This window comes from Thunnus maccoyii, chromosome 2 (assembly GCF_910596095.1).
Source record: "Thunnus maccoyii chromosome 2, fThuMac1.1, whole genome shotgun sequence".
Lineage (NCBI taxonomy): Eukaryota > Metazoa > Chordata > Actinopteri > Scombriformes > Scombridae > Thunnus > Thunnus maccoyii.
In genome coordinates this window covers 18,290,006-18,309,343 of record NC_056534.1, presented here as the reverse complement: position 1 = coordinate 18,309,343, position 19,338 = coordinate 18,290,006, and the positions used below count along the sequence as shown (strand labels likewise).

The window sequence follows — 19,338 nt, the reverse complement described above, 5'->3', positions numbered from 1 at the left end:
GTCAATGAAATAACAAAATTTAACAAATTTACCAAAACAATCAATTGTTATACACTTTAATACATATAATAAGTACATAATAATTAATTAAAACAACTCCACCAGCAGTCAATGCAACTTCACCACCAGTCAACATGACCTCACCACCACTCAATGCAACTTCACCACCAGTCAACATGACCTCACCACCAGTCAACATGACCTCACAGCCAGTTAATGCAACTTCACCACCAGTCAACATGACCTCACCACCACTCAATGCAACTTCACCACCAGTAAACATGACCTCACCACCAGCTAATGCAACTTCACCACCAGTCAACATGACCTCACCACCACTCAATGCAACTTCACCACCAGTCAACATGACCTCACCACCACTCAACGCAACTTCACCACCAGTCAACATGACCTCACCGCCAGTTAATGCAACTTCACCACCAGTCAACATGACCTCACAGCCAGTTAATGCAACTTCACCACCAGTCAACATGACCTCACCACCAGTCAACATGACCTCACCGCCAGTTAATGCAACTTCACCACCAGTCAACATGACCTCACAGCCAGTTAAGGCAACTTCACCACCAGTCAACATGACCTCACCACCACTCAATGCAACTTCACCACAAGTCAACATGACCTCACCACCAGCCAACATGACCTCACCACCAGTCAACATTACCTCACCACCACTCAACGCAACTTCACCACCAGTAAACATGACCTCACCACCAGTCAATGCAACCTCATCATCAGTTAACATGACCTCACCACAAGTTAATGCAACCTCACCACCAATCAACGCTACTTCACCACCAGTCAACATGACCTCACCACCAGATAACATGACGTCACCACCACTCAATGCAACCTCACCACCACTCACCACAATGTCATTGCCAGGTAATGCATATTCTCCCACAGCCAGTTTATCAATGAAGTTTTCAAAATTTTTGGAACAATCACCACAACTTCACCACAAGCCAATAAAGTGTCAGTTTCATAGGTAGCTTGAGTGCTACACTAAGAAACGCAGCTACATAAGGTATCTTTATCACTAGCACTATCATTTGTAATTTTATATTTGTTAATGCAGTTTGTCTTGCTGTACTTTTTTTATTTATTTCTAGCTAACACAAGCTCTCCACCAGTAAATGAAACATCAGCACCACCAAAAATCACAACTACTGCTGCCCCAGCTACAACCACAACTGCTGCCCCAACTCAAGAGCCAACAATTAAGCTGGGATTTAAGTTGCAGCAAAATTTTACATCACAACTTAAAAATAAATCCTCTACAGAGTTCAAGAAACTAGAAAACAAAGTAACCACACAGGTAAGTTTGTATATATTTAGTTCCTTTTTTCATCTTTCCATAATGAAATCCCAAATGAAGCATAGAAAGTTTAGATGACAGAACTTCAGAAGATCCTGTCTCCTTAGGAATGTTTTAAAGAGATTCTCAAATTAGATCAACTTTAATCCTGTAGTGGGAATGGATTCTCAAGATACAATAGCAGGTGATAGAATATACATTATTTATACAAATACAGTAATAAAAATAGCTTTCACTTAAAATATGGAGAAATACAATTTGGAACAGTTCACATAAGTTTATCACATGGCATTATATTTTCAATACTCAAGTTATAGATGGAAGAAAAAGATACCTAAGAGATGTGAGTTTTTACATGACAAAACATGGCTAATGTCAGACACAAATGATTATTACGTATGAAAAGGTGAAAACTCTTTCAAACAAAAAAATAAATTAACATATTTCTTTTCTTCTACTTTAAAATTGTGTAATCGTTTTTATTAAAATCCATTTACAGCTCGACAAGGTGTATTCAGAAAAATTTGGAACAAGCTTCAATCGAACTGTCATCAACGGCTTCAGGTATGAAATATTGCTCCTCCTATTACATTTTACAAAATTGCATATTCTGATGTGCTAATGAATACATTTGTATTTGCTTGTTAATTGAAATTGAGAGGAGTTTTGTACTTGAGTTTCAATTGTATGGTTTATCATATGTATAAGAGAAAAGAGTTTAGATTTTACAAAAAGATTTTTATTGTTTTTCATTCCTACATGTATCATTCATCCTTGTCATGGAGACTTAGTTAAACAACAATGGCAACAATGGCCAAATAAGACTACAGCAATGAAAAGTAACATCTCAAAAATATTTATTTTACAGTCAAGGTTCCATTGTGGTTGATGCTGAGCTGAAATTCAATAATGCGACTACACTACCAAATGCCAGTTCTGTGACTGAAACTTTGAAGACTGCTGCTTCCAACTCCAGCTTTTCCCTCAGTGTCAACACATCATCTATTACTGCAACCGGTAAGACCATATAGTATCACCAAATAATAATTTTAAAAAATTACCAATCATTGAATGTTAAATTTTGAAAACTACTATTTCAAGCACATACTGCATGTATGATGACAAAAATATTTTTAAGACAACACAATTACTTATTTGAAAATTGTTGTTTTCAGTTGTGATGGCACCAACTCAAGCCCCAGCCACAGCTGCACCTTCAACACTGATGAACACAACTCCCTCACCAGGTATTATCATAACACAACCCATCCATGAAATTTCAACTCTATTAAGTTTAAGAGATCAAATACTGTCATTTAATCAGATCTCAAAACAATTTTAAACAAGAAAATATAATGTAATTACCATATCACAATTCAGTGTACCTTGCTGTCATGACAATATAATTTCCAATCAGCAAGTGACATAAGTATCTAACCACCATTTCTAATCCATGAAATAACAAGACTCAACAACTTTACCAAAACAGTCAATTGTTATAGACTTTAATATATATAATAAATATATATTAATTAATTCAAATAACTGCACCACCAGCCAACATGACCTCACCACCACTCAACATGACCACACCATCACTCAACATGACCACACCACCACTCAACGCAACCTCACCACCAGTCAACATGACCTCACCACCACTCAATGCAACCTCACCACCATTCAACATGACCTCACCACCACTCACTGCAACCTCACCAACATTCAACATGACCTCACCACCACTCAACGCAACTTCACCACCACTTAACATGACCTCACCACCACTCAACGCAACCTCACCACCACTCAATGCAACCTCACCACCACTCAACATGACATCACCACCACTCAATGCAACCTCACCACAACTCAATACAACCTCATCACCAGTCGACATGACCTCACTACCACTCAATGCAACCTCACCACCAGTCAACATGACCTCACCACCACTCAATGCAACTTCACCACCATTCAACATGACCTCACCACCACTCAATGCAACCTCACCACCAGTCAACATGACCTCACCACCACTCAATGCAACCTCGCCACCACTCAATACAACCTCGTCACCAGTCAACATGACTTCACTACCACTCAATGCAACCTCACCACCAGTCAACATGACCTCACCACCACTCAATGCAACCTCACCACCAGTCAACATGACCTCACCACCACTCAACATGACATCACCACCACTCAATGCAACCTCACCACAACTCAATACAACCTCATCACCAGTCAACATGACCTCACCACCACTCAATGCAACCTCACCACCAGTCAACATGACCTCACCACCAGTCAACATGACCTCACCACCGCTCAATGCAACCTCACCACCAGTCAACATGACCTCACCACCACTCAATGCAACCTCACCACCATTCAACATGACCTCACCACCACTCAATGCAACCTCACCACCACTCAACATGACCTCACCACGACTCAATGCAACTTTACCACCAGTCAACATGACCTCACCACCACTCAATGCAACTTCACCACCATTCAACATGACCTCACCACCACTCAATGCAACCTCACCACCAGTCAACATGACCTCACCACCACTCAATGCAACCTCACCACAACTCAATACAACCTCATCACCAGTCAACATGACCTCACTACCACTCAATGCAACCTCACCACCAGTCAACATGACCTCACCACCACTCAATGCAACTTCACCACCATTCAACATGACCTCACCACCACTCAATGCAACCTCACCACCAGTCAACATGACCTCACCACCACTCAATGCAACCTCACCACCACTCAACATGACATCACCACCACTCAATGCAACCTCACCACCACTCAATGCAACTTCACCACCAGTCAACATGACCTCACCACCACTCAATGCAACCTCGCCACCAGTCAACATGACCTCACTACCACTCAATGCAACCTCACCACCAGTCAACATGACCTCACCACCACTCAATGCAACCTCACCACCAGTCAACATGACCTCACCACCACTCAACATGACATCACCACCACTCAATGCAACCTCACCACAACTCAATACAACTTCATCACCAGTCAACATGACCTCACTACCACTCAATGCAACCTCACCACCAGTCAACATGACCTCACCACCACTCAATGCAACTTCACCACCATTCAACATGACCTCACCACCACTCAATGCAACCTCACCACCAGTCAACATGACCTCACCACCACTCAATGCAACCTCACCACCATTCAACATGACCTCACCACCACTCAATGCAACCTCACCACCACTCAACATGACCTCACCACCACTCAATGCAACTTTACCACCAGTCAACATGACCTCACCACCACTCAATGCAACCTCAGCACCAGTCAACATGACCTCACCACCACTCAATGCAACCTCACCACCACTCAATACAACCTCATCACCAGTCAACATGACCTCACCACCACTCAATGCAACCTCACCACCACTCAACATGACCTCACCACCACTCAACGCAACCTCACCACCATTCAACATGACCTCACCACCACTCAATGCAACCTCACCACCAGTCAACATGACCTCACCACCACTCAATGCAACCTCACCACCAGTCAACATGACCTCACCACCACTCAACATGACATCACCACCACTCAATGCAACCTCACCACAACTCAATACAACCTCATCACCAGTCAACATGACCTCACCGACACTCAATGCAACCTCACCACCAGTCAACATGACCTCACCACCACTCAATGCAACCTCACCACCACTCAACATGACCTCACCACCACTCAACGCAACTTCACCACCACTTAACATGACCTCACCACCACTCAACGCAAGCTCACCACCACTCAATGCAACCTCACCACCACTCAACATGACCTCACCACCACTCAACGCAACCTCACCACCATTCAACATGACCCCACCACCACTCAATGCAACATCACCACCACTCAACATGACCTCACCACCACTCAACACAACCTCACCACCATTCAACATGACCTCACTACCACTCAGTGCAACCTCACCACCATTCAACATGACCTCACCGACACTCAATGCAACCTCACCACCAGTCAACATGACCTCACCACCACTCAATGCAACCTCACCACCAGTCAACATGACCTCACCACCACTCAATGCAACCTCAACACCATTCAACATGACCTCACCACCACTCAATGCAACCTCACCACCATTCAACATGACCTCACCGACACTCAATGCAACCTCACCACCATTCAACGTGACCTCACCACCACTCAATGCAACCTCACCACCACTCAATGCAACCTCACCACCACTCAACATGACCTCACCACCACTCAATGCAACCTCACCACCACTCAATACAACCTCACCACCAGTCAACATGACCTCACCACCACTCAATGCAACTTCACCACCATTAAACATGACCTCACCACCACTCAATGCAACCTCACCACCACTCAATGCAACTTCACCACCATTCAACATGACCTCACCACCACTCAATGCAACCTCACCACCACTCAACATGACCTCACCACCACTCAACGCAACCTCACCACCATTCAACATGACCTCACCACCACTCAATGCAACCTCACCACCATTCAACATGACCTCACCGACACTCAATGCAACCTCACCACCAGTCAACATGACCTCACCACCACTCAACGCAACCTCACCACCATTCAACATGACCTCACCACCACTCAACACAACTTCACCACCACTTAACATGACCTCACCACCACTCAATGCAACCTCACCACCACTCAACATGACCTCACCACCCCTCAACGCAACCTCACCACCATTCAACATGACCTCACCACCACTCAATGCAACATCACCACCATTCAACGTGACCTCACCACCACTCAATGCAACCTCACCACCACTCAATACAACCTCATCACCAGTCAATATGACCTCACTACCACTCAATGCAACCTCACCACCACTCAACATGACATCACCACCACTCAATGCAACCTCACCACCACTCAACATGACATCACCACCACTCAACGCAACCTCACCACCATTCAACATGACCTCACCACCACTCAATGCAACCTCACCACCAGTCAACATGACCTCACCACCACTCAATGCAACCTCACCACCATTCAACATGACCTCACCACCACTCAATGCAACCTCACCACCACTCAACATGACCTCACCACCCCTCAACGCAACCTCACCACCATTCAACATGACCTCACCACCACTCAATGCAACATCACCACCATTCAACGTGACCTCACCACCACTCAATGCAACCTCACCACCACTCAATACAACCTCATCACCAGTCAATATGACCTCACTACCACTCAATGCAACCTCACCACCACTCAACATGACATCACCACCACTCAATGCAACCTCACCACCACTCAACATGACATCACCACCACTCAATGCAACCTCACCACCACTCAACATGACCTCACCACCACTCAATGCAACCTCACCACCAGTTAACATGACATCACCACCACTCACCACAATGTCATTGCCAGGTAATGCATCTTCTCCCATAGCCAGTTTATCAATGCAGTTTTAAAATTTTTGAATTTTTTAAAAATTTTAAAAGATCAAATAATGTTGCTTAGTCAGTTCTCAAAACAATTTTTTACAGGAAAATATAATGTAATTACCATTCGCAATTCAGTGGAACTTGTTGTCATGACAATGTACTTTCCAATCAGCAAGTGACTTAAGTCTCTAACCACCACTTCTATTCCATGAAATAATAAGACTCAACAAGTTTACTGAAGCAATCAACTGCTATAGACTTTAATATATATAATACATAAATAATAATTAACTTAATTAAAACAACTTCACCACCAGCTAACATGACATCACCACCACTCAACGCAACTTCACCACCAGTCAACATGACCTCACCGCCACTCAACGCAACTTCACCACCAGCCAACATGACCTCACCGCCACTCAACGCAACTTCACCACCAGTCAATATGACCTCACCATCGGCAAATGCAACCTCCCAACCTGTCAGTGCAACGTCATCACAAATCAATGTAACCTCACCATCAGTGAATGCAACCTCAGCACCACCGCCAGGTAATGCAAAATCTCACACAGTGACTGCACAGTAGTAGTTTATACAAGTAATATAGCATCAGCATCAATGCATGTATTATTTCAGCTCATAAAATTGTGTATATTTTATATCTAATGTAATTCTAGGCAATGTAACCTCTCCACCAGTAAATGGAACATCAGCACAACCAGTTGTCACAACTGGTGCTCCAACCCAAACAACAGCTGCCCCATCAGATGACTCAAAGCTCATATTGGGATTTAAGATGGAGCAAAACTTTACATCACAACTTGCAAACAAGTCTTCCCCAGAGTTTCAGTCTTTAGCTACCAAAGTAAAAGCAGCGGTAAGTACACTGATGTTTCTTATTGACCTTTTAAATGTAATTCTAAATAAACCATATAAATGAATGACTGAATGAATATACTGGCCAAGTGAATGTTAAAGTTATGCTAAATGCAACACAATATTTGAGACTGTACTCCCAAGAAAATCAACAAAATCAGTTGTTTCAGCAAGTGCCCCCAGAATATGTAAGTTTACATTCAAGTGACAAAGCCCTTTAGCAGACCATGACCATCCGTTAAGTAGTAGTTTAAACCCAAACCTCAATGTTTCCCTAAACCTAAACATAACCAAACCTTAACCATAACTTTGTGACATCATAAAACATTTATTTTTCAATAGTGATTGGTAATGGTTTTGGAAGGGCCAAACAAATTATGTTGTCCTTCTTATAGGAGTATCAGATCAGAAAATGTTTCTTTGTGTTGTTCTGTGGTGCGTGGACCAACAACATATTCAGTTGTTTAATTTGGAGGACTTGTCGCAAAAGTTAGTGGCTGATTAAAGTTGGTAGGTTCAACTTTCACAGAGAACAGCCTGAAATCATTTTAATTACAATGGTAAGATGTTTTCACAGCAGAAGAGCAGTATTGTTACAGTAACATTAAGAACTAAGAAAAATTAAGATGCCAAATGCTTACTCAGTTTCACATGTAGTAAGTTCAGGAAACCTTAAGGCACTCTTGAAGACGAAAAAAGTGGTAATAGAGAATGTTCTTCAGGCACTCTTAGACAGAGAGAGGAGTAGTTATATTAAGGGCCTTAATTTAGTTGGGCATATTTGGTTAAAACGTACACCGGTTTTGACCTCATTAGGGTGGGAACAGTGAAAAAAAGAGTGCCTGAAGAACATTTTCTTTTCTTTGACAATAACAACTACTCAAACAACTCCTGCAGTGCTCATGAACTTGTCGCACCAATGAGCAAGTAGGCTATGTAGCCATATTTTAGCTAGACTGTTTGGATATCAGATAATATAAAAATACTGAACATAAAGATGGACAGTGGAGACTGGCAAGATATTTTGCCTTGAAATAAACAGGAGAATGAATTACAAAAATTACACATTCATAATATAATAGCAACCCTCTTTCATATCTTATTTTAAAATATTACTAACTGTTTGTCAATTTCATTTCTACAGCTTGATGAAATCTACAAAAAAACATATGGAAGCAGTTTCCTTCGATCTGTGATCAACTCTTTCAGGTATAACAGATTACTCTTTATGTAACATTTGAGAAAGAAAATAATATATGCTTTATTAAATGTGTATGCATGGAATTGTGAAGAATCCATTTCTAATTCCTAGATTACTTTTGTTAAATTAAATTTTGTTGTTAATTTGGTCAGCAAATTCAAGTACAGACTATCCTTACCTAGATATTTGGAAGTGTTGGTGTAAAGTGTCATTACTGGGTCATGGGTGTATGCAAGAAACACACAAAGTTATCACAAATATCAATGGATATTTCAAATCTGATTGTCAGCGTTAACAATTTTTTGGTTATAAAATGTCTGCTGTATACTAACATTTTATATTGAGGTGTCATAGATAAAAGACAATAATAATTATAATAATAATAATTTCTCTTACAGTCAAGGTTCAGTTGTGGTGGATGCTGAGCTGGTATTTAACGGTGCCAGCTCAGTCCCAGATACTAGTGCTGCAAAACAAGTCCTGGTGGCAGCATCCAACAGTTCCGACTTCTCCCTTCCAGTCAATGCATCAAGTGTTTCTGTAACGAGTAAGAGTTGTTTTATATGCTTTGTTTTGTAATTATTATGAAATACAGTATGTATATCTGCATTTATTACTGCTCTGCTTCTAAAGTTCCTGCAAATGCTACAACAGTCTATATTTTATTGTTACAGGAGTTGGTACACCTACAGCCGCACCTACATCTGCAGCTCCAACTGCTGCTCCTACCGCAGCTTCAACTGCAGCTCTAACTAGAGCTCCAAATGTTACTGCTGCTCCCAATGCTACAGCTGCCCCTACTGCTGCTCCCAATGCTACAGCTGCCCCTACTGCAGCTCCAAATGCTACAGCTGCCCCTACTGCTGCTCCCAATGCTACAGCTGCTCCTACTGCTGCTCCTAATGCTACAGCTGCCCCTACTGCAGCTCCTAATGTTACAGCTGCCTCTACTGCAGCTCCAAATGCTACAGCTGCCCCTACTGCTGCTCCCAATGCTACAGCTGCCCCTACTGCTGCTCCTAATGCTACAGCTGCCCCTACTGCAGCTCCAAATGCTACAGCTGCCCCTACTGCTGCTCCTACTGCAGCTCCAACTGCAGCCCCATCAGATGACTCAAAGCTCATATTGGGATTTAAGATGGAGCAAAACTTCACATCACAACTTGCAAACAAGTCTTCCCCAGAGTTTCAGTCTTTAGCTACCAAAGTAAAAACAGCGGTAAGTACACTGATGTTTCTCATTGACCTTTTAAATGTAATTCTAAATAAACCATATAAATGAATGAAAGAATGTACTGGCCAAGTAAACGTTAAATTAATGCTATATGCAACACAATATTTGAGACTGTCCTCCCAAGAAAATCAACAAAGTCTGTTGTTTCAGCAAGTGCCCCCAGAATATGTAAGTTTACATTCAAGTGACAAAGCCCTTTAGCAGACAATGACCATCCGCAAAGTAGTAGTTTAAACCCAAACCTCAATGTTTCCCTAAACCTAAATATAACCAAACCTTAACCATAGCTTTGTGACATCATAAAACATTTATTTTTCAATAGTGATTGGTAATGGTTTTGGAAGGGCCAAACAAATTATGTTGTCCTTCTGATAGGAGTGTCAGATCACAAAATGTTTCTTTGTGTTGTTCTGTGGTGCGTGGACCAACAACATATTCAGTTGTTTAATTTGGAGGACTTGTCGCAAAAGTTAGTGGCTGATTAAAGTTGGTAGGTTCCACTTTCATTGAGAACAGCCTGAAATCATTGTAATTACAATGGTAAGATGTTTTCACAGCAGAAGAGCAGTATTGTTACAGTAACATTAAGAACTAAGAAAAATTAAAATGCCAAATGCTTACTCAGTTTCACATGTAGTAAGTTCAGGAAACCTTAAGGCACTCTTGAAGATGAAAAAAGTGGTAATAGAGAATGTTCTTCAGGCACTCTTAGACAGAGCAAGGAGCAGTTATATTAAGAGCCTTAATTTAGTCGGGCATGTTTGGTTAAAACGTACACCGGTTTTGACCTCATTAGGGTGGGAACAGTGAAAAAAAGAGTGCCTGAAGAACATTTTCTTTTCTTTGACAATAACAACTACTCAAACAACTCCTGCAGTGCTCATGAACTTGTCGCACCAATGAGCAAGTAGGCTATGTAGCCATATTTTAGCTAGACTGTTTGGATATCAGATAATATAAAAATACTGAACATAAAGATGGACAGTGGAGACTGGCAAGATATCTTGCCTTGAAATAAACAAGAGTATGAATTACAAAAATTACACAATCATGATATAATAGCAACTCTCTTGCATGTCTTATTTTAAAATATCACTAAATGTTTGTCAATTTCATTTCTACAGCTTGATGAGATCTACAAAAAAACATATGGAAGCAGTTTCCTTCGATCTGTGATCAACTCTTTCAGGTATAACATATTACTCTTTATGTAACATTTGAGAAAGAAAATAATATATGCTTTATTAAATGCGTATGCATGGAATTGTGAAGAATCAATTTCCAATTCCTTGATTAATTTTGTTAAATTAAATTTTGTTGTTAATTTGGTCAGCAAATTCAAGTACAGACTATCCTTACCTAGATATTTGGAAGCATCAGTGTAAAGTGTTGTTACTGGGTCATAGGTGTATGCAAGAAACACACAAAGTTATCACAAATCTCAATGAATATTTCAAATCTGATTGTTAACATTAACAATTTTGTTGTTATAAAATGTCTTCATTATATTAACATTTTATATTGAGCTGTCACAGATAAAAGACAATAATAATTATAATAATAATAATTTCTCTTACAGTCAAGGTTCAGTTGTGGTGGATGCTGAGCTGGTATTTAATGGTGCCAGCTCAGTCCCAGATACTAGTGCTGCAAAACAAGTCCTCGTGGCAGCATCCAACAGTTCCGATTTCTCCCTCCCAGTCAATGCATCAAGTGTTTCTGTAACGAGTAAGAGTTGTTTTATATGCTTTGTTTTGTAATTATTATGAAATACAGTATGTAGATCTGCATTTATTACTGCTCTGCTTCTAAAGTTCCTGCAAATGCTACAACAGTCTAAATTTTGTTGTTACAGGAGTTGGTACACCTACATCTGCAGCTCCAACAGCTGCTCCAACAGTGGCTCCAACTGCCGCTCCTACCGCAGCTCCAACTGCTGCTCCTACCGCAGCTCCAACTGCTGCTCCAACTGCAGCTCCAACTGCTGCTCCAACTGCAGCTCCAACTGCGGCTCCAACTGCGGCTCCAACTGCAGCTCCAACTGCAGCTCCAACTGCTGCTCCTACCGCAGCTCCAACTGCTGCTCCTACCGCAGCTCCAACTGCTGCTCCAACTGCAGCTCCAACTGCAGCTCCAACTGCGGCTCCAACTGCAGCTCCAACTGCAGCTCCAACTGCGGCTCCAACAACGACAACTACTACAACTACTACAACTATTCCATCAACAGATGCTCCTTCATCCAGTGAGGGCACCCTGGGTCTTCAGTTTAGTCTCGACCAAACATTTACATCAGATCTCTCCAGCTCATCCTCAACAGCGTTTAAGACTTTAGCCACAAAAGTGGTCACAGAGGTAAGATGTCTATGCATTATAACAGTGCGCTTCTTACAACAAAACCACTAAAAATCACTGAGATTTTACTTTGTAACAGAAATCAATCTGATCAATATGAGAATACTCATGTTACAAACATTTTTTGCATTGATGTAGATAAGATTGTGGTCTAATCTGAATTCTGGGCAGCAAAAGCCAACATTATTCTTGAAATTCCTGTTAATGTCCTTTTTTCCGTTAATTTGCCCAATATTTTGGTAGTACTGTCTGATGACGGTTCTTTGATCTTGTATGCATATTCAGTTAATGAAGGCTAACCTAAACATGTAAGACACATGAAACTGTGACACTTTGTACCACTGCTGGGGCAAAGAATAAAGGGAAACACATATCATTTTAGATAAATGATCAGATTTGTCCTCCTATTTTATATTGGCTCTTTTACATTCAAGAATAAATATCAAATTAAATATAAATATAAATATAAATATATATAATTGTCATAATAAGGCAAAATAGATACTATGTATTATATTGTAAATTAAGGCAAATCTGTAGTAAAATTTGTAAGATTAGCTTACAGGGCTGTTGCTCTATTTGAATATAAATGATCCATGCTTTTAGAATATATTAATTTCCATAATTTACACAGTGAATATGTTGTATGGTGTTCCTGTTTCTTTTCTTACTGATTGCAAATTAACAACATCCCCCATAGTGAGATTGAGCCCAGATCCCAGTGGGGCTCATTCTCCAATGTCTTCAAACCTTAGCAATGCCCCTGCCTTGCAGGGCAATCAGGAAACTTATGTATTTGTGGTAAGGTGTTCATTGGTGCTCTCTGCCAATACTTGTATTTTTTATTGTAAATGATATTAATGTTCTCTTTCAGATAAACAAAGTGGGTAAAAAGCTCCATGGATCATCTTTCCTTCGGTCCATTGTGAACTCATTCAAGTAAGACTAAATTTTAAAGACTAAGTTTTCCTAGACATTTGCTGCTCATGTAGTACTAAAAATGTTGCTTTCTCTATTTTCAATTGTAGGAGTGGATCAGTGGTTGTCGACATGACTCTTGTGTACAAAGATAAAAACTCTGTTCCTTCAACAAGCTCTGCGACTTCATCATTCAGCAGTGAACTCAGCAGCTCCACCACCCTGAACGTTGTACCAGGCAGCGTTTCTGCACGTAAGTTATTGAAAACTTAAGTCAAACTTAATGAAAGTTTTATTTATGAATCTACCACATCAAATGTTTGTTACGATATTGTTTATTTTTTGGTAAATTTTTGAATAATTGTAAAATATAAGAGAAAAATGAGTACTCAAGGTTGGGGTGTAGCTTTCTTTTAAGCCTGCATTTTGAACTTGTGAAAAATAGCTTTAAGTCAACTGAATTCTATTGACTAATACTCAGTTTTTTGTAATATTTCAGAGTCAACATCAACATCAAGCAGTCCTCCTCGACCCACAATGGTGTCATTGTCAGTCTTGTCACTAACACTGCTGGCTGTGGCACAAATGCTGATAGACTTATAGCTGGTATCCAAAGCGGACACTGACTTGACCAAATGTTGTAACTGTGCTATCAAGTGTGGAAAAAAGCAATGTACCAACAAACCAAAAACAAAAGACATAACAAATGTACATGATGAAATTTACCAGTAGAATGTCTTATGGTAAAGATGTGTGCTTTGTTTCTTGGTATTTTCCACATTTGATGTTCCAATCACTTTAGTTTCAGTTACATTTTATTTAAACTACTAATCATTAATATATAAGATAAAAAATACTATATTTAATACTTTTTTTTTTTTGCTTTTTTTTAGCAGCTTCTATTAATTGTATTTGTCTTTTTTAAATGCTTTTTTATATGCTTTTTTTTCATTTCAGCATTGTTAACATTTAAAAAACACAAATACACAGTGGACAATTTACTAAATATTTATTTCCAATGAAAAGCATTGTACAATTCAGCTAGACACAGTTTACATCCATTGCCATTGTTGAGTGTGAATGAAGGAAGAAGGTAGCAGTTAATGTACTGTGGTAAAGGTGTGGAGGTAATACAGTTATGATGTTGGAGACCAATGATTCATGTTCGTCTGAGACAAACCAGTTCTGTTTGGTTTTTTTAATATATTTAACCATGAAGACGATCATTCCCTAACCATAACCATGGAGCTTTATGTACCTAATCTCAACAACACCACAGTTGGTGTGTAAGAATATGTTAACACTGAACATTCAAATGCATTGCCATTGAACATAAAGGGGGGCTTTGCAGAATCATCCAGCATCAACTGAATAGTGTGGCAAGTGGACTGCTGAGTGGATTGTGTTGCTGAATGCTAGTCTAAAAATGTAGTAAGATTATTGACTTTAGTTGATTAAAAGTTCATATTGAATACTGGTTCTTTCTGTATGTTTCTGTGAGGGGGAATAATAAAAATGTGCATCTTCATTAATCAACAATGTGTTAAAATGTTACTTTTAATGTTATGTTATGTTAATGTTTTAATGTTATCTAACATTTTTTACTGGTGGTTTTTATAGATTTTCTTATGCTCTATTTTTTACCAGATTATTAAAAATCAGATTTTGCCCTTTACATATTTGTAAGTCATGGACAATTCTGACATTTGGAATTAGTGGTGTGATTTATGTAAGTTTTGTGATGACTGATTGGAATACAACTATCTAAAACTTTGTATTTGTTACTGTCAACAACAAGGTTTATGATCATTACTAAGATTTACAGTGGATTTCAGGGGAATACAAGTGAACACATCATAATGTGGAGATTAAAGTATCAGTATGACGCTGAAAATTGCAGTGAACACATATATTAACCTGAGTAACAAAGTGTGTTAAGGAGCCACAGTATTGACATTGAGGCAAAAATCCCAGAAACAGAAATCTCCAAGCCTGGACAAATCAAACTGAGGTAAGAGCGGGAAAAAAGGATGAACTGACCCTTTAAATTGACCGGTATGAAACGGTGCCATACCCACTTGGCCCCCACCCCCCACGATTTGAAGCGTATGATGAAGGGGACGCATACATTCCATGGATGTATTAAGGATGCAGTCGATTATTAAGTTAGCGGAGCGGTTTCTGCTGCTGTTTCCAGTGTTTCAGGCTTTTCTCCACAATCTGTGTCAGATTTTGTCTGTTGAGGACGATCACACAGCAGCCAAAATGATATGTGTGTCTCCAAACTGAGACAGAGGCTGTGCACATTTACGCACATGGCACAACCTCATGAACACGTCAACAAGATCAAACAGAATCTAACAATAATTAATGTTCAGTGTTTTTTCTTCTCATCTAACAAGTCAACAGGATTCCAGGTTTATACAGTGAAAAAGTTTGGAATGAAGCAGCCCTTTTCAGAATGAAACCTGAGCTCAATCAGAGCTGTCAGGATATTTTTATTTTAGCTAAAAATCTGTCTCCTCTCCCCACAGAGCTCCCTCTGTCCTCTCAGGTTTATAATTATAGTTTTTAGTTTTGCTGTTTAAATGTAATATCTCACAATATCTGCTGTGGTGATATTACTGTGCACATGGAAGCGTTTCCATATAGTCCTCTGAACACAGCCTCTCTAATCAATAAACTAAATCATTAAAGATAACATTTTGTTGTACCATAAGTTAGTTGTTTACTGATTGGGGATGGAGGATTGGAGATAAGTCTATTAGGCCTATTATGCACAGACGATTTCAGGAGTTTCAGTGTTACAGTGTTGGAGGACTTGAAGGTCCATTCTTCATTGAAGTGAACTTCTTAGTTCCTCAGATACATATGATACACTCTTTTATACCCTTTTCTCAGTAAACAGTAAACTTTTCATTATAGTCTTTACCACATACGAACCTGTCTTTATGAAAATGTCTTGCTTCTGCTTGGCCTGTGACTGCATTATCAGGTGTGTGATCTTTGGAAATGTCACCACAGCCTATATCTGAGATACAGAAAGCAATAACAAGTTTAACACTGTATACAGACATGTCAAAACCAGCAAGCTCAAAGAGATAGGGTTGAAGATTGGTCAAATAGATGTTTATGTTACATTTGTCCTGCCTAAACCTGTAATTAGAGAGTTAACATTTAGAGTTTCTAGACCTGCTAGTGTCTTATGTCTATAGTTCAAAGTGTCTGTTATTCCTTTTTGCAATTAGCCGTAATATATAGCCATAGTTTTTCCTAACATGTAAAAAAACAAACACCCATGCATGAGAATAAGTTTCCTAAATAATTTTGCAGGAAACAGAGGACCCAAATCATCTGACCTAGAGGGATACGTGTGAAAAATTGTTCCACATTTGTTTTTCCACATTTGCCCCTGGTTGTTTGGTGTAGCAACCGCATACTCTTCCTGGAGGGGTAAAGAGCCTTTCAAGGCTACACTTGAAAGTGTGAATGTGTGGTGACTTTTGCAGAGGTATATTACTATCAAACGAGAACTGGCTGTTTGTCTTTGGTATCTATGGTATCATCACAGTCATGAGAGTAAGTTATGGAATGGTTTGAAATGGTTGTTGTTGGTGTTTCTAGACCTGAACAGGAGACAGCTGCTTGCTACAAACAACAGGACCATAAATCACTCTTGAGCTAAATATAAAATACACAAATTTCATATGGCAGCTCAGCAACAGGGTTCAGAATGGCTGCATTTATAGACATTTGCATGAGATTGTTATTTTAAAGCAAACATAATATCTATGCTAACATCTGGCAGGAACAAGTCTTTAGAGACTGTACTAATTTTCTGGCACATCATATGTGCATGTTGTGTGGTAAAATGGACCATAAAATTTATGGACCATAAATTAGGGTCACACATGGAAGTGGGGTTTTACTTACTGGAACCAAATTATCCATGTGTCTACTTTGAGGAAACATTAACTATTGTATTATTAATAATGAATATATAATACAGTAATTGCTATTAAAAGTGACTTGCCACGTTCTCATAATGTACATGCAATATAGATAGGACACCAGAAGAGGGCTGCATTGCCTCAACCATCATCCAAACCTGTGCGTGTGTTGCTTTCATCCCTGAAATGTTACATTTACAGATTAGTGAGCTCTGTTAATAGTCAAGGTCATACAGCCCTCACATCACCCCTGGCCATGGCCATGACTTTGATCCCAAAAAAATAGCCAGAGAGAATAATTTTAAATGGGAAAAACAAGAATCAATGAGAAGAACAGCAATAACAGCAAGAAAGGAAAATAATTTATGACTTTATTTGGCTTTGGCGTTGTTTGACTTTGTTTTTTAGAAGAACTCAGTCTATGTGGATTTCTTGCAGTCCCCCACACACTGTAATATGTACTGTACTAAATCATAAATTAAATCTGAAATGACTATTATGTAGAGATTTATTTTCATTTTTCCTATTATATTTCCTCTCCTCCCAGTGGATAGAGAAACATGGCCTCCATATGCCATCTTAATGGCCAAAACAATTACAGTAGTTCCCTGATTAAACTTATTAAAGAGAAAGAAAACAAAAAAAGGCTCCTGCTTTCAATGAAATATCAGAAAGAAAATCTACTTCTACTGTACATAAAATGAAATAAAAGAATATTACTGTTCTATGGCTTGATCTCTTTATTATTTATAGCTTTTACTAAAGGCTGGGTTGATAAAAGAGGCTGAAGATAACAACCAATTAACATCGTTGGAAACATTAAACAATCACAAAGGATCATTATTATTTTTGCATTTAAGGGCCAACTAGCTAATGAATCATTGTACTGTATGATGGTTCTAGCTCATTACACTACAGGGGCCAGACTTGGAGCCAGCTGTTGTTTTGGTGGGGCCAGTCAAATAAACTCTGACACTAAGGGCTCATTATAGTAGTGGAGTGGTTCAGAAAACAAGTCAAACAGGTCATCTAAAGAAATAAATTACAAAGTAGGACTTTGTGTCATCTTACTGACAAAGTTAACAACTTCAAATTTATAGTTATTTGTTGCTGTGTTAATCTTGTTTGTTAGCTCCGTTAATAACCGTTAGCTATAACTGATCTGACTCTCCCAGCTGTTTCATTTAAATTAACTTCCTATTATTGTGAGGAAAGGCTTCACAGTTCACTTCCAGCGACTTTCATTCAGTTTCACGGTGACATGACAGTGACCGCTCCTAACTGTTTGATACTTCACTGTTTTTTAATCAAAGGATGGAAACTTCACCTCTCCACCTGTCAGTAGTCGTCGGTTAGGCTGCTATATCGTGTTTGACCACATTAGCAGCCATTATAACACAGAGGGGCGCTGTTTCACACATTGAAGGGGAACACAATAAAAAATGGTGAAGATATGGACACAACAACAAAACAAGTGTCCACTATTTGGCATAGAAATGTGTCACATAAAAATACTGCATTTTGGGGTGGGCACAGGGGGTCCAGGCTTGTTGCTACAAGGGCACTGGCCCCCCGCCCACAACTGCCACAGCTGGCGCATTTGCATTAGCTGGGAAGTCCATTGCATTATGGAACATTAGGCCTCTATCATTCAAAAAGTTGTGCTTGAAAAAAGGTTTTTGTGCCTGTTACCTTACTTTTGTGAGCTTCTACAGTTATGCTTGTACCTGTAAATTCTGTGCTGCAAGCTTGTAGACTGAACATTTAAGTTATACTGCCTGCAAACTCCGTTTTGAAAGTTTGTTCATTCAGTTACAGGCTTGCAAGCCTACATACGTTTCTCTCAAGACATATTGTTTGTTGTTAATTGGTGGTGTACTGTTCAAACATTATTTCCAGTAGACAGGGTTGCAAATTCATAC

At 39.6% G+C, this 19,338-nt stretch overlaps 1 protein-coding gene across 1 annotated transcript; it reads left to right on the top strand.

The window, feature by feature from the left end:
* The first annotated feature begins 1,267 nt into the window (after nt 1–1,267).
* Nucleotides 1,268–14,346, top strand: LOC121883643 (mucin-5AC-like). Its single transcript, XM_042392040.1, has 15 exons — nt 1,268–1,339; nt 1,839–1,903; nt 2,208–2,356; nt 2,515–2,586; nt 7,200–7,436; nt 7,563–7,762; nt 8,906–8,970; nt 9,361–9,509; nt 9,637–10,181; nt 11,321–11,385; nt 11,776–11,924; nt 12,052–12,548; nt 13,423–13,487; nt 13,577–13,719; nt 13,966–14,346. The coding sequence occupies exons 4-15, from the start codon at nt 2,520–2,522 to the stop codon at nt 14,067–14,069; spliced, it is 2,286 nt and encodes a 761-aa protein (XP_042247974.1). The 5' UTR covers nt 1,268–1,339; nt 1,839–1,903; nt 2,208–2,356; nt 2,515–2,519; the 3' UTR covers nt 14,070–14,346.
* The last annotated feature ends 4,992 nt before the right edge of the window (nt 14,347–19,338 follow it).